The 16,875-nt window shown below is 30.2% G+C and overlaps 2 protein-coding genes across 2 annotated transcripts in view; both read left to right on the top strand.

The window, feature by feature from the left end:
- The window catches only part of LOC139425044 (uncharacterized), an 11,120-nt gene extending 9,879 nt beyond the window's left edge, over positions 1–1,241 (top strand). Inside the window, exon 2 of the mRNA XM_071178039.1 lies at positions 1,028–1,241. Within this exon, the coding sequence (XP_071034140.1) occupies positions 1,028–1,241 (214 nt within the window). The remainder of the gene's footprint in view (positions 1–1,027) is intronic.
- A 7,340-nt stretch (positions 1,242–8,581) lies between these two features.
- LOC107445306 (L-xylulose reductase) overlaps positions 8,582–16,875 on the top strand; it is a 45,280-nt gene continuing 36,986 nt past the window's right edge. The window contains exons 1-4 of the mRNA XM_071177424.1: positions 8,582–8,754; positions 11,246–11,343; positions 12,135–12,289; positions 14,055–14,097. Coding sequence (XP_071033525.1) covers positions 8,703–8,754; positions 11,246–11,343; positions 12,135–12,289; positions 14,055–14,097 — 348 coding nt within the window. The 5' untranslated portion in view covers positions 8,582–8,702. The remainder of the gene's footprint in view (positions 8,755–11,245; positions 11,344–12,134; positions 12,290–14,054; positions 14,098–16,875) is intronic.

Genomic DNA, 16,875 nt, shown 5'->3' with positions numbered 1-16,875 from the left:
CGGCTCCCAGTGACAACAAAGACAGTCCTCATCTTTTGCGTTGACAACAAAAAATTGAAGTATCAAGCGAGGGATCAATCATAAGCATGAAAGCTTAAATGCACATGTTAACAAATTTCTGAAAGAAATTTTGTTTTATCGCATGGAGGATGAAAAACTGAAACAAACTGAGCTGGAAGTTGAGAAGAATTGATAGGTTATAAGTTAATAGGTCATATCAAGAAAAAAAGTGTTCTATATTAAGCCTTAATTATAATTATGCTGGTTCAATAATAATAATAATTTTATTCAATATTATTGTCATTCATTGAAGAATTAATTAATTTTCTTAAAAGCATAATTAATGTTTTGTTTCTGCAAGTTTTTTATTGAACGTCATTTATTCCAGTTTAACTTCTTAATAGTTAGAAGCAAAGCTCTGAATATTGAAACAATGTTATTAACAAAGATGTGACTTGAATGGTATTTGTTTTATTTTAAAATGTTCTAGTTTCAAAATTTATAATTGTCTGAAAACTTATTTTTCTCAAAAGGAATTAGTTTTAAAGATTTCAATAACTGATATAAATTTTTAAGATTTTACGCTAGGACACATTTCAAATGGGTTTAATTTGTTGCGAGAGAAGCAAGAATGGTTTGCAAAGCAAACCATGCCTTCCCAATTTGAGATTGCATGGCAATCTTCGGTGTGACGTATGGGGGTGATCAATAGGTGGCGTGCTGAGTTTGATATTAAAGCGCTTTGTTCTTTAGCACTACAAATTCAATTTTTTTTTAAAAAAAATATGTTTATTAGTTTAATGATGCTTTTTTAGGATATCAAAGCAAATCAGCAATTTTGGTGAAATCAAACTCAATTTTTTCTTGAGGCAATTGAAGCAAACTTTAACAAGAAAACGTCTTTAATTTTTAACGTTTTTTATTTCCAAAATACAAAGCTGAAAGATTAATGATATGTTTGTTGAACACAATTCTTACATTAAAAGCCATTCGAAAGGGGTAAATAATGTGAACTTTTATTAAACAGCCAACCACAGCCTCAACAAAGCACTGGCAACCGCGGGATGCTCGGCTCTTGTTGGCAATCTTGTCTTGGTGTTATGTCAGCAATAATGTTTTGCAATATGCTCGATACTTGTTTCGGATTGGGAGCCGGACTAGGAGATGGATTCTATGGATTAGACGACATGGGAGGCTTTGACCCAGATGGATTTGATACTTCTGGCATAGAGTGGCATTAATTCTGTTACATAAAAATCATTTTGATCTATATAATTTTAATTTGTGTGTAATTCAGATTAAACGTAATAAAACAGAATAGATCGCAACTACAAAATAAATATTGTTGTCTCGTTATTGTATATAATTTGATCTTTCTAGACTGGTCTTGAAATAATCTTTTTTTTTTTCTAGACTAACACATTATTTCCTTAAAACACTTGTAAAAACTAATTTTATATCCTCATTAGTTGTGCTGATATGGAAGCGGCTTTTCACTTTTAACTTCACTTTCCGTGATTCAGATCTTTTAACTTTTTGAGATTTCAAGAACTGTATCTCAAAAGTTGTGTACGTAAAGAAATTCTATGTTTGAAATCATTAGCAAACCAATTTTAGTCAATAGAAACGCTGTTGTTTCTTATGACACTCGGAAAGGCCAAGCACGCCTGCCATTGGCGTTTGCGCAGCATAATCAATAGTGAGGCCACTTATACAATAATGACACAGAACTGAGGGGTAAGGAAATTTTCTCCAGATCCCTGTACCTATAGTCCTGCTCGTTGAAAATTCGCAGAACTTTCAATTCTACAGATTTTACGAGCATTTGTGAGCACAGACATCGCATGTACTCGATGAGACTTAGACGATGGGTACAAGTGGAGGATCATGTCCTGGCCCCTCCAAACAGGAATCCGATTCCTTAACCACTTTCCAGACGGCTCCCAGCTGAAACTTGTCAGGCACGAAATAAAAAGACATTTTTAATATTCTCAGCAAAATAATTGAATTGAATCATGCTATGGCTACATGAAACCATATCTTGCAAATTCAATGAGGTTTTAAATTGAACTATATTTACCTTCAAGATGTACCATCTTATCGTATAATTAATCCTGCAGTGGACTGATCGTTAAGACACGGTTCGCAGCAGATCACCGAAGTCAAGCATCACTGGCTGAGGTCAGTGCGTGGGTGGGTGACCACTTAGATCAGTCGAGGTAGGGAACGAGGGTGTGCGGTATTGGTCCTCGTTAAACTGTTTTACTGCAAAGTGCTCGACTTTGCGTGCAAGTCGTCGAGCTAACAAAGCGGGGGTGCCATCCCCTCTGCAGAGGTTCAAAATTGTGATGGCATGTCTTCGGATCATCCTCAGGGATGTTTCCCAGACCGTCGCCAATAGCCCATTGTAAAGCTCTAGTGTGACGTAAATGAACTTCGTAATTAATAATCGTAATTAATTTCAAAAAGGGTAAGTTCTTATTAAAACTTTATTCAGCAGGATAACGTATTTGAATTACATTAATTATGTTAAGAAATCTAAATCAAAGTTTCATAAGATAAGATCTAAGCTAGTACAGTTCTTCCACGGATTGTGTGGAATTGCAAACATGTACTCTAAGGAGAAAATACAGATGTCCATTAGTCCGATATGCATTACGTTAGAAGCTCTCACGAGTTTTCGTTTCACTCTTACTTGTATTAGTTTAGGAATTCCAGAAATGGTCGCGAGTAAGGATTCCACGTAGACCAGGGCAGAACTGTAAAAGCCACATTGATTTGCATTCGAATTTTTAATTGACACGTATTTTCATCGAATGTAGCCAATCACAGTCTCAACCGAAAACTAAATTTAATGGAAAGTGTGGTTCACTCTGCCAATCTTGTCTTGGGCTGATGTCAGCAATAATATTTTGTAATATTCTCAAATCTTTTGCTGGTGAAACCAATGCACTGGGTGACGAATTTTATGGTTATGGAGATGAATCTGATGAATTGGAAGAAGAATCAAATGCATTATTCTATGGACAAGGAGAAACTTCTTATGAACCGAGAGAGGAGGCACGGGCTGTATTAAACTGACATTTAATCCTAAAGATAAATTTTTCTCTCATAATTTTTATCTATGTGTAGAGTTTTGATACATTAAAGAAATTTTTGAGCGGAACGTGTTTTCTTATATTTTCACAGAATTCAGTTTATGTTTCAGTATCAATCAATTAAGTCTTTTACTTCGAATACAAAAAGCAACTTACTAAGATCTGCTGTTTGGACAACACTGTTAAGAATATTAGTATGACTTTGAAATAATAGTAATCTATATACATGTTCTCTTATGTGGAACCTTAAACTCGGATATTTTTCTATCTATTATCCACACTATAGTCATTATGCATTTTATTAGGTTCTAAGTAAGTAATAATGTAAGTGGTGTTGAATAGTTAGCTGTACGCTAATTTATTTATTATCATCTTGCATTTTTAGAGAAATAAAAAAACATGGTTAGGAAATAATTATAATTTTTTGTCGTATGCCTGTTTAGGCAGTGGGGGTACGATTGTTCCTGTTTTTCAGTGGCGCCATCTATGGCCGGGAATTCGACTTCTGCCACGCCATTCACACAACAACAGCACGTTTATAGGGCGGGTCACATTCGCACATAAAGGAGAAAGGACATAGAACACACACAGAGAGAAGGAAACATCCATGCCTTGCCTGGGACTCGAACCCAGGATCATTCTGATGCAAGGACAGTTCCCTGCCCCCTACACAGACCGGTTGGCAAGTAATTATTTAAATTTATTATTTGACCTTTTCAAAATAGCTGATTTGATGGAAATTTATGGCTGATTGAATGGCAAATTTTATAGTAAACCTTCGTAAAATAACTTTAAACATAAACAGTGCTATGGTACCGTATACTGCCATACCAATTACAGGTGACGGTGAGGTTTCGAGCAAATGGAGCATATACACTCAAGTTATGGATCGAGAGGCGCGTGAGGAAGTAGTACAGCAAGTAATAGAGCACTGGGATAAGATTTTCATTATTTCTCACGATAGAGTTGGAAACAATTTTCATACTTCTACTGCCTACTATGCTGAAATGTCCCGAACTCATATTTACGGTGGCTTGTGTTATTTAATGGTCTCCGGAATGATTTTAAATTATTACTAAATTAAATACTTAAAGAATTTTGACAATATCGTAGACATTTCTTGAAAATAGTTAAAACTGAAATCAAAGTATTTTTGGGCGGGCAACAGCTAGGCGATGAAAATTTTTTATTAATATATTGTTTAAGACTAATCAAGGTGTTAGGATTGGAACAGGGGTTAAAGAATCAGAATGTTTAAATACAGTAGTGATATGCAATTGGCTTTGTTACTATTAAAGTTTATAAGTTATACAAAATAATTTTGAAAGGTGACCAAGCTGGTCAGCAAAGGTGGCTAGTAAAGTTTACATTTTTCTCGATTTCATTGACTTTCCACTTTGAATTTTAATCACGGAGTTAATTGATCTTCGATTAAACATATCTATGACTTTACGTGAAAAAAACGAATTTCAACTTATCACTTTTTTAAAGTTGCAACAATTTTCAATGATGCAATAATTTAAAGCACCAATTTTGTAGTTCAATGATGTACCGATTTTTCTAAAAGTTCAATTTTTATCGCATAAATGAAGTTTTAGACAAGATACTATATGGTGTTTGTTTTTAAACGTAATTCCTTGTCGAAAAGGGCATTTTCTCAGTTACTGAGGCCAAATTTTTAATCTTTTTGCTTTTAACGTTGTTCTTATTCGTTGTCATATCACAACGTTGTGATTGTAACATTCTTCATATACTGCTTTAAGTATTATACTGTAAAAAGTTTACTTTTAAATCTTCAAAAAAACTTTAAGTATTGCAATTAGTTTTCTTTTTTATAAATTTACTTAACATTTGCCAATTAATAAGTTAGGATATGCCATCATCATAAAAAGCTTTTCTACTTATTTTGAAAAAATGCATAGTTAGAATACAGAAACCTCTTTAAAAAAATCAAGGTAAAATTAAGCATACAAACTGTAAATTTATAAAAATGAAACAATAAAAAAGATAGACACAAAAGGAGCAGTTATTTGAGATTTTTAAATTATTTAATACTAATTAAAAATTATGGGTTTTCATAAAGTCTCATTATTATATTAAAAACAGAATTCTCATAATTATATTTATTTGCTTCAGTTCAAAATTAACTGTAAAAACTAAGAACTTTGTTTTGTATATTGTTATAATTTATTCAATCAACATAATAGAATGATTACATTCATACAAATATGTAAATGGTGATAGAACACAATCTTTCAACTCTCTATACATTCACTGTAGACAAGTTACATCTAAAGATACTTGAATAAATATAATTCAAAGTAATATAGTTAATATAATAACTAATTTAATTATTAATTACTATTTAAAGGGAGACATATTATTTGACTATTAATAAAAATAATGGATTTTGAAATTTAAGTAGTTAATTATGCAAATAATTTCAAAAGAGAGTTTTAAAATGTGATCTAGATATATTTATAAAAATCCCCACACTCTATAAAATTAAACCCGAATCAGAAAAACTGATAGAGCAGTTATTATTTTAATACTCTTTTTAAAACTAGTTTAGTATTTATAAAATAGATATAACTTACATATTTGAATATTTGAGGATAAACATTTTTTTAAAGATTAAGGTAAGTAACTAGTTTAAATGCATTGCTTTAATTTATAACTTATTCATGAAGTCAAAGAATAGGACTAATTTAAAAGAAAGTCTATTTCAACTATTTCATGAATTATTTTCATTATATTTCCAATCAACTATTTCAATTTTGAATTCATGGGATTTTCAAATTCGACTATTATTTTTTTCGGAGCTATTTTGAAACATTTTGGCTCAATTGTAAAAAACCCTTTTTTACAGTAAAATGATAAAGATTTTTAACTGGGGCATTGTCTCAACAATTGCTGCTGTGCAATTGCAGCTTTAAACTACAACTGTGGCTATTGCAAAAGGAGCTAAACAATTTATTACGTTTCACTAAACATTTTAAACTTTTTTTTTAAGTCCTTAAGTAGATTATTAATAATTTTCATTTCATTTCTTTTATAATTTTTTGAATGCTTTCTCTACTATTGTTTATTTAAAATAATGGTACGATGTTTGCAATATAAATAAGAATTAATGGATTAACAGAATTTTGCTTAAAAAATTTACTCTCTAATGGTGTTTAAAAAAGAGTTTTCTTAATTCAGTGTGTTTCTAAGCTCAGTTTCGCTCACAATGCAACAGTTTAAAAATTTTTGAGAAGAGTTTTAAAATACGAAATTCTTTGTTCTGTACTTCTAAATAGACTAAAATGTAGCAAAAATGTCACTGTATTTGAAAATATGAATACATTATTAAATGCAGCATGGTTTTAATCGTCTTATACGATTGCAAAAAAATTTATCGTATTGTTATTTCTGCATTACTATTTCTGCACAAAAGAAGAGAGTTTTTGAAAAATCTATTGAAATGTAAAAATTTATCCAATAAGGAAATGTTAGAAAAATGCCCTGAACATTAACATTATATGAAAAATTTGCAATATGCTATTATTTCTTTAACATTATGGGCCAGAATGTCAAATATTTCTTTTATGTTTTCGTTAAAGTAACTTGATTATCCTTTTAAAGAATTCGAATCTGCAAAAGCGATATATATATATGTATAGAAATTAGATCTTATTAAGTTATCTGACAATTCTAAAATCCCTATTTTCGTTGAAATGTTCGATCTTAAGTCTATTATAAAACTTATGTTGCCCGTACTCTTATTTATTTAAGAGTACTAATTTTTTTTTTGTTAGTTGCTAAAAAGCTTAGAGCATTTTTTGTGCAAGATGAAAATAACGAAAATGAGCCGGAAAATTCTGTATCGGAACTGATAGTACGTTCTTTTCATCAGATACCTATTTATATTTAAAATTTCATCACAATAGTTTTTATAATATATTAAATAAAACAATATAAAATAAGAACAAAGATTTTGATTAAAATTTAGTTTAAAAAAATAATTCTGGCACCATCATCACATTTTTGATAGTTGTTTTGCTTATTGATGTTTTAACGTTTTGTTGCTTTTTCTTTGAAATATTTCAATTTTTGTATTATTTGTTTTAATTAAAATAGCTTTTCCCATACAGCATATAACTGAATAACATAAAATGGACAAAATGGAATGTACTCGCAAAATATGTCATATACTCTTATGGAGAATTTCAAGTATTTTATGTACGGTATTTTTAACAAATAAATACTATTCACATTATAACAAATTATTATATACAAATGACAATATTAACAAATATTTTTTATTTATTTCCATTGCCCACCTGGGTTAATATTTAATCAATTCAGGCATTACCGCAGTATATTTGTTGGCCTCTCTTTCAGGGGATTTATGTTAGATGGGCCTACGTTGCTCCCACTGTAAGGACAGATAGTACAGAAATGAAAGAACATCGATGCTTTGCCCGGGATTCGAACCAAGAACCTTTCTGATGCAAGGTAAGTTAAAAGATATAATAATTAGTTCAAGAACTATTTGCTGCTAAACTAAAAAAGTACCGTGTTGGTCAGTCTGTAGTGTCAAGGCGTTTTCACCAAGATGGAAGTCTCAAAATCAGACCATGTTTTATTTATTTGAAATAAAAGGAGGAAGCTAGAAATTGTTTACTAAGATAATTTGTAACTATCGGAGATAATTAGGGGTAGCTAGCTTACTTGTTGGTAATATTTAATAACACGTTAAACAAGAAGTCTCAAATTGACTATCTATTCCTTAGAAGAGGAAAGAAAAAACTTTATTTTTTCAGATATTTAATTATTGGAGCAATTTGATGTAGAAACTAACAGTCAAGAGAATAAACATGTTGCTATCAAAATAGAAGTCTCCATTTTTGGACAATGTTTTCTTTATCAAATTAAAAGGGAAGAAAAAAGAAACAGTTTCAATTTGAAATTTTCGGCGTAATTAGTGACAATAACTGTAACTGACCGTAATGCGAAAAAACATATTCCAATCGAAAGAGAAGTCTCTAATTTGAACTATATGTTATCTATCTAATTATAAGGATAAACTATAAAAAAAATTCTTTCGTTGTTTGGTTATTATTGTAGTAATTAAACCAAATGACAGTTAATCCTGAACAACACATTCCCCTCAATTACCCTGTATGTTTAGTGCAGTCCAACAGATTCTGGATCTCATGCTATTTAGTGATGAGTTGTTGTAGGTTACTGTGAAACCGGGAAGCGGTACGTTCATGTAATAAGGCTAATTAGTCGATCCTATTGTCTGCTAGTGTCCTTTTGTAAACAACTATATCTTAAATTTAAAGTTTGATTGCATTGTTATAACTATCTTTTTTGAGATAAGTTAACATTCAAACAGACTCATTGTTGTGCATTTTTTTCTTTAAATTTTTTCTCTTATCATTTTCTCAAGACTGTCAATGCTTGATAAGAGGTTCTGATGATATTTAAGATCCTTCTTACTTTTTTTACTTTTAGTTATTTGCGAAAGCAGATAAAGACATTTAGTTCTACTCTTATAATTATCTTGTTAAGAAATTTATTCAAATAATTTATAGTCTTGGGAAAAAACTATAAAAAATGGATATTCGCTTTGATGGGAAACGGGCGTTAGTAACTGGAGCTGGGAAAGGTAAATAAACAAAAATTCTATATGATTATTTTTTAAATTTTTTTTATCATCACTGAATTTTGGATAAAAATGTTCCATAATATAATTGCCAATTGAGTATTACTTTTGTTAGCTATTAGTAAATATCATATTTATTTAAATTCTATATGATTATTTTTTCAATTTTTTTTTATCATCACTGAATTTTGGAAAAAAATGTTCCATAATATAATTGCCAATTGAGTATTACTTTTGTTAGCTATTAGTAAATATCATATTTATTTAAAAAGGGTTAGTAATTTCTTGTATGACTTGATTGATGAGAAAAGGTCATAAGTTACAGGATCTGGAAGAAGTAAAGTAACTGAGATTCCATATGATTTTTAATTTTTTTTTTGTCATTTCTGAAGTTTGGAGGAAAACATCTTACAATATAATATTAGCTATTAGAAATTTACTTTTATTGACTCAAAAATTAATAAAAAAGAATTGTTTATTTCTTGTCTCAAAGCTGCATTTATATGATCTTCCTTCCAAATTATGTAAAACATTTTGAACAAATAGAATATTTAAAAATTTTAGTTTAATTTTTATAAGTAATTATTCCTTTACTTATGAACAATAATATGAATGATGAATCAACATGAATGATTAATGAAAGTTTCTTCATGGTTAGATCAAAGTGAAGCGCATTACGTAACATTTCTTCCCGTGACACAATTCTTACTTTTATGAATATTTTTAGGATATTCAAACCATCTGAATCCGGAAATGATATATATTTGCACTTTTTTTATAAAAACAAAATAGTCAACTGATTGAAAGGATGAATAATAGATGTAGTATAACTAGTCCTCAAATGCGCAAAATTACAAAAAGATGATCTGAGGAACACTAAAATATATATTTTCATTACTATTATTATTATTATTTTAAAAATATGAAAAATGAACAGAAATTCTGTTAGACATGATACATGACACTTATACTGTCAGAATTTTGATTCAAAAATTATGGTAAAATAAGTGGTAGCAGTTTGTCCATCCATTTAGCCATAAAGTTTATGGAAAAGATGATTTTTCACTTTTACGGTTTTGAAACTGTAAAACAGAAATTTAACAGAACATTGGAGCTAGACTTTACGTTGGGTAATGGGCATTGGAGTTTGGTAGTGATTTATCAAGAGGAAATATTGTTGTGTCAACTCTGGAACTCGAATTTACATTCTGTCGGTCGTGCGATTAGCAACTTATCCCCCTCAGCTATAATATGTACCCAGCTGCAAAGAACTAAGTGGCTTCATTAGACGGGCCTAGTTAGAACAATAAAATTCTGGTTGTTTAACCGTATTACGTGAAAGCAGTTAATAAACTGCTTTTTCACAGTTACCGGTTTGACAACAAACTCACTAGCTGTTCTATACTGTCTATACTGTCTAGCTGCGCTGTACTGTCTCCTGGCATACTTGTCAGCCTTGCCCAACAAATTTAGAAATTTGGCAGAAAAATTTTATTCTATACAATACTTTAACCAAAAGATTAATAACAGTAATGAACTTTTTAGCGGATAATGACTATTTATTAAAATTTTAATACCTTCCTATTTCTCAAATTTATATTGCATAATTTTTTTTCTCTTTGTATTTTTTCTTCTGTTTAATTTCCACGCTTTCAGTTAAAAAGAAAGTTTTTTTTTTAATAAGTCAAGTAGAAAATTTTTCATGGTAAACAACTATTCTTAAAGATTTCTTTGTAAAATAATGAACATCATTATGTTATTTTCTTCCTCTGATGTGTATATTATACAACCTAGCATAGTATCAATGAGATTATTATGTAACAAATTCTATATCACTATATTTATACACTGTAACTATTTATATACTGAAAATATTGTCTTGTACATATCAAAATTTTAAAATTAATACCGCTGACTGAACCCGTTCCTTGGTTTTAACGGAGCTGGACTAGTGGCCAAGTCCTAGGCTATACGGTTAAGGGTTTTGTATAACCTAGGTACATGCGCAGGGCTTGGAGGAAAGAAAGAAAAAAATTTAACAGTTTGAATACCATCTTATTTATTGTTATTTGATTGTTTTGTTTGAATATAGTAAATAATTACCATTTAGCCATTTTGTCAAAGAAATTTCTAATAGTGTATTAAACTTGAAGTTCATTATAATTATTTAGTTTCATTTATTGAAAACTTTATTATAAATAATTTTATTAATGAAAATCTGAGAATTGAACTTTGGAATATGAGAGGAAATTAACACTAAGGCTTTAAAACGAGTTAATAGATTATCCATAATGCATGCATAAGTTATTTTGTTTAATGCGGTGGTTCGCATTTTTTTGATCAATTTAAATATTATACTTTTAATAAGTAATTAAGAAGTAGGTTTTTATATGAATTTTTTGTGATTTCTTTTGAAGTGCGAGAAATAAAATGGCACTTTAAATATGTATTATTAAGTTTATAATCATTAATTAGATTCTTAATTATCTTTCAGGTATTGGAAAGGCTGTTGCTATTAGATTGGCGGAATGTGGTGCGGAGGTGATCGCAGTCAGCAGAACTCATTCAGATTTAGAAGAACTGGAAAAATGTGTAAGCAGGATCTTGATATTAAAATATTTTTTATATTCTTACCTCAAACGGGCTTGTTACCTTCAGGCGTATTTAGTAAAATAATGAAATAGCACAGCGAAAAATTTGTATTTAAAAAAAATCCTGATAAAAATTATAATGAAAATGAACGAAATTTGACGGAAGTTACTATTTATGTGCACCATTGCTTAAATTTATAGTGAATGTTCCACTGTTTTGCTCGAGTAAAAATTCGTGACAAAAGGAAAAAATGGTGTGACAAAAAAGGGAAAATAAAGAAATTACTATGAAATAATAATTTTACAGTGTAGTACGATAAATACTACTAAAAATTCTTCAATTCCCAAAAATTATTCAATTCCGAAAAATCTTTTTACTCGGCAACAACAATTGAGCACCCACGCTCCTCTTAGTAAGTGGTAAAATTTTGGGTTTGGCGGGGAGAAGGGAGAAATTGAAATCCAGGAAAATGTTCTCATAAATGTATTTGTAAAAATTTTGCATTAAAGTTTAAGAAACTCAAACAGTAGCTTTTTATTTTCTGGTTTGCTAAAGTGCTTTGAAGAACATCTATATAATAATATGTGTGGAATAAGAAAGAGTAAAAAATGGAAAAAAATGTAGAGTTAGTTTTGAACGATCGATGTTTATTTGATGACTCTGGGCAGATGGCAGTTTACTAAATTCAAAGTTGAATGAAATCAGTAGTATACTAACTTATATTTAAATAATTAATTCGAATCACCTATATTTTCTGCTTTAATGTATTATTTTTTATCATTAAATTTCAGAATAATAAGATAAAGACTGTTCTTTTGGATATTAGTAATTGGGAAAAAACTAAGACCACTATTTCAGATCTTGAACCTATTGATTTGCTTGTTAATAATGCCGCTATAGCAAAAGACAAAGAGTTTGGTGACTTGTCGGAAGAGGAAATTGACGAGTGAGTTTGCTTTATGTCTTCGAAACAAAAAAAAACTCTTAATTTCGCTTAAATAAAAGTGTATATGCAAGTAAAAACTGCTTATATGATAAGATACTCTAAGAATTTAGAAAAATATAATTTTTAGGCACCTTTCTATCTTAGATGTTGTTGTTGTTGTTGTTATTAATTTACGTCGCACTAGAGCTGCACAATGGGCTATTGGCGACGGTCTGGGAAACATCCCGGAGGATGATCCGGAGACATGCCATCACAATTTTGATCCTCTGCGGAGGGGATGGCACCCCCGCTTCGGTACCCTGACGACCTGCGCGTGAAGTCGAGCACTTTACGGTAGCACAGTTTAACGAGGACCAATACCGCACTTCTATCTTAGAATAGAATTCTTTAAAAACGCAAACTTTAAAATTTTAGACGAATTTTGTATATCTTTCACACTTTTTATATTTTTTCATCGTAGTTTTGTTTGGCCCTCACTAAAAAAATGCTCGAAATTAGGTGTTTTATTTACATAGGACAAGAGCTGCACAATGGGCAATTCGCAATGTCTTGGGAAACATTTCTGGGGATACCATCTAAAGACAAAACATCACAATTTTTATCCTATGCAAGAGGGAATGGCTCATCCGCTTTGGTAGCCCGACGACCTGCGTGCGAAGTCGAGCACTTTACGGTTAAACAGTTTAACGGGTGCCAATATCGTGCAACCGCGTTCCCTACGCAGGCTGATCAAAGTGGTCACCCACCCGCGTAATGACCACAGCCAACTTGATCTCAATGTTCTACTGAAAACCGTGTCTTTACCATCAGTCCATTGCAATACAAAGGATAATTGGATTTACATACATTTTTATCTTAATTTTTATCACACACAGAAGTTGATATATATTTATTTAAGTTCGATTTTTAAAAACCTTTGCCATCCTATAAAATTTACTGTTATTATCTTTTGTATAAGTCCAAGTTCTGTCAGCTAATTAATTATTGATTTCTTGCTTAAGAGGCAATATTTAAAATTTATTTTTCTGGATGTAATCCAGAGTCTTTAAGATTTTAGGCTTCTTCTTGAGTGCTTTGGAAAGGGGTTTTTGTTTCCAACTAGCGCTCTTAAATGTTTCTCTACTCTTGTAATTTTGGTTAATATTATAGTTTAAAGTTGAAAATCTAATTATTATTTTTTTTTATTAACCGTCGTTGAACAGCCGACCCGATTTCGAGTTGACGATTACTAATGTTCAACTCCGTAGTCTTGTAGTTTTGAACTCAATCCACAAGACAAGAGAACTCTCAGATCAAGTATTCAGTGAAGTTTGCCTTCATGGAAGACTTTTATATAAGAACTAACCCAAACTTGCGTTACATTTAAAGGAAAACCACCAAAGTCTCCCACAATTAGCCTCACAGCAAGGGGACTCACACCCATGATCCATCTGCCATTTATGCTATTTTACGTTATCACTGTAATCATTTAGCACTGTGCAAGCCATTTGAGGAGTTCATATTGTCCAGCCATCACTGGAATTCGAACCTGGGTTCACCTCATTAGGTGGCAAGCGTTCTATCCCTTAATCTAATTATAATCGAGCTAAGTCTTTAATAATATAGGTTTTTGAATTTCATGTCATCATACTAACATAAAATTCAGTGAAGAGCTGTAAAGATGTTAATTCGAAAGTGACCAAGGTGGTCACCAAAGTCTTTTTTTATACTAATTTTTAATAGGAAAAAGAGTTTTAAAATATTAATATGCTATTTTCTTTCTTAGATCATACAATATCAATGTGAAGGCAATAATAAATATATCCCAGGTAATTAAGCTTTTTATTTTAATATTATTTTCTAACTATGTATTGAATACTTAATTTTTCTCTCAAATTCAGTATGTACTCAGTATGTTTTATTAAGCTCAAATTAAATATGTTTATTTTTGAATTTTTCTTATTGTCAACTTCTTTAGAATGCATCTAATTTTTTTTAAAACAGACACCAAGCATTTAAGATAAAGCTTTATGGTAATCTTGTACTGAATTAATGTATTATAAAATAGTTGTATTATAAATGTAATATAAACGTATAAATAATGTTACAACTAGAAAATATAGATAATGCTATATAGAAATTATGAATAATGTTGAAAATGTGGTACAAATAGGAGCAAACTGTTTTGACACTTAAATAAAAATTGAAAAAAATAATGAAAATGTGAACGAAAAGGGAATAACTTAATTTCAATTTGGTAGTATGCAGTTTCACGAAGTCGTAATACACCTATTACCACAGTACTCCTGTACTAACATCCCAGTAAATTAGATACTCTACTCTAGAGTGCCTGTATTGAAAAGAGTGATGACAATATCCAAAGAGATCATGCGCTGCCGTCAGATTTTTGTCCAAGGGGGTTGCCAGATGATACACCGAAATTGGCGCCACTCGCTCATTTGGTGTTATTCTGAAGGTTCTGTTATTCTAAGAGTATATACTAAAGTATCAATAATATAAACTTTAAGATTGGAAAGCACATGATATTACAGATTTTTTAAGAAACATTGTCTAGCATCTGAAATTGTTAAAAAATTAACGTCAATGAAAAAAAAAAAACTTATGAAAAGACTTCAGCTTTTAATAAATGCTTTAAATAAAATATAAAAATTAATAATGATTATGCCATTTATTTCAGAAATAATAATTAATAATACAAATTATATAATTTATTATTATTTATTACTTTTTCAGGAAAAAATTATCGCATATTCACCTGAAAAGGTATTGTTTATTTCAACAAATTGTAAACAAAAATTTCCATAATTAGTTGAAATTTAAAACAAACTAGCATTTTATACAGTTGGTAACGAAAATTAAACAAATGCTACTTTGTAGCGCGCATTGTAACATTGTAACGCGAATATTGTAACGCGCCAACATGTCAAAGTAATATCGCCAAACTCTGCACTTCTGAAGTTTTAATAAAAAGATGCTCAAATCTTAAAATTTATAAGTAACTTAGATAGAAATTATGTGCATTAAAAGTAAATACATTTATTCTTATCTAACCATTAGTTATTTCATCACCTTGTTTTCTTTACAATGAGATAAACATAACTTTATATGCACGCAAGTAAGTGATAATAAGGATAAATTCTAATAACTAACAACTATCCAAATTTTCAGCCATAATTTTAACATTTACTGTAACTGTGAAGTTTCTTATTGAAAAAAAGTAAGTAATGAACTTATTACATGCATTTATTAATACAGAACATAATTTTTTTGAGTCAGATAATTTTCACTCCGTGTAATTTCAATGGCGAATTTTCCACTCTCGCCTCCGGCGGTAAAGTTTTTCTTTCCACCAATCAGGAATCGTTTCTCCCTTGTCCACACTCTTTTACTCTAGGCACTCTACTCTACTCTTATTACTTTCATCTCCTATAACCACAGTTAATTAAGCATCCCTGGCTTCAATAAATTGTTTGACAATACTTTATCCCCCCATAAATGGAATACTACTTTCTAATAATTAGAAAACAATAATAAATATAAGACATGTAATGATATTTGAGATTAAAAAGTTCTAAATTTCATGTTATGTTTTTACTACATAATATTAGTCAGAAAACCTAAATTTGATATTGAAAAGATGCTAAAGTACTTCGTATTCCACCATGACCATCTTTACCATGAATTTTTAGAATCCTTGTCACAAATACTTGCTAAAATATATTTAAATTAGAGTCGAAAATTCATATTGAAGTGAGAAAAGAACAAAAACGCAATCAAAATAAAACGAAAAGCTACTGTGGAAGGCGGAACGCATCAAAATTAATTTCATTACGACTAGGAATGGAGGAGCTGAAAGTTGATCATTGGAAACTCAAGTTTTGCTCAGGCAATCAAACAAGTTTTGAGAGATTCTTCTTATCCAGCTTTCTCACTAATAATTTGACAGATATTGATGCCATTTCGTCTTCTTGTTTATTTGAATATTGAAGTCTATTTTTTATGAACTTGTCGTGTTTGCACCGATAAGATCCCACAGTTTCAATTTCCTCCACTTTCTTACTAGCGAGAGTTTGGTGTCCCTTAAAGGGCTAAGGCTAACAAGCAAGAATTTAAAATTCTAATTCATAAAATTTGATAAATTGATAGTAATGTATCGCTTATTAACGAATTGAACAGCTTTCTAATCATTTTAAATAACAAGTTTCATGTTTACAGATTTTCTCATGATAAACACTTTGGTATCGTCTACCAACTTCAATAATAGTGTAAAGAACAGTGTTAAAAATTCTAGCCAGTTTTTCTCGTAGCAATTATTAAAAAATCGTTCTTTATTAGACGAAAACAGAGTTAAAAGAAATTAATACGTTACTTGTATGAGCGAATGAGACTGTGGACGAAAATTATATTCAGTCATTGAAGTACCTAACTTGAGTATTTGGTCACTGATATTTTTTTCTTAAAATTTGTGACCAGAATTTATCGTTATTTTTTCTACAACTAAAATTTCAATCAATTTACTACATATGCAAACCAATAAGAGGAGAACTAATAAAAACAACAAATATCACGTTCCTTAAGTGCACTAA

Source organism: Parasteatoda tepidariorum, chromosome 2 (assembly GCF_043381705.1).
Source record: "Parasteatoda tepidariorum isolate YZ-2023 chromosome 2, CAS_Ptep_4.0, whole genome shotgun sequence".
NCBI classification, from domain to species: Eukaryota; Metazoa; Arthropoda; class Arachnida; order Araneae; family Theridiidae; genus Parasteatoda; species Parasteatoda tepidariorum.
Note: the sequence above shows the minus strand (reverse complement) of the source record. Positions and strands in the feature narration are given on the sequence as shown.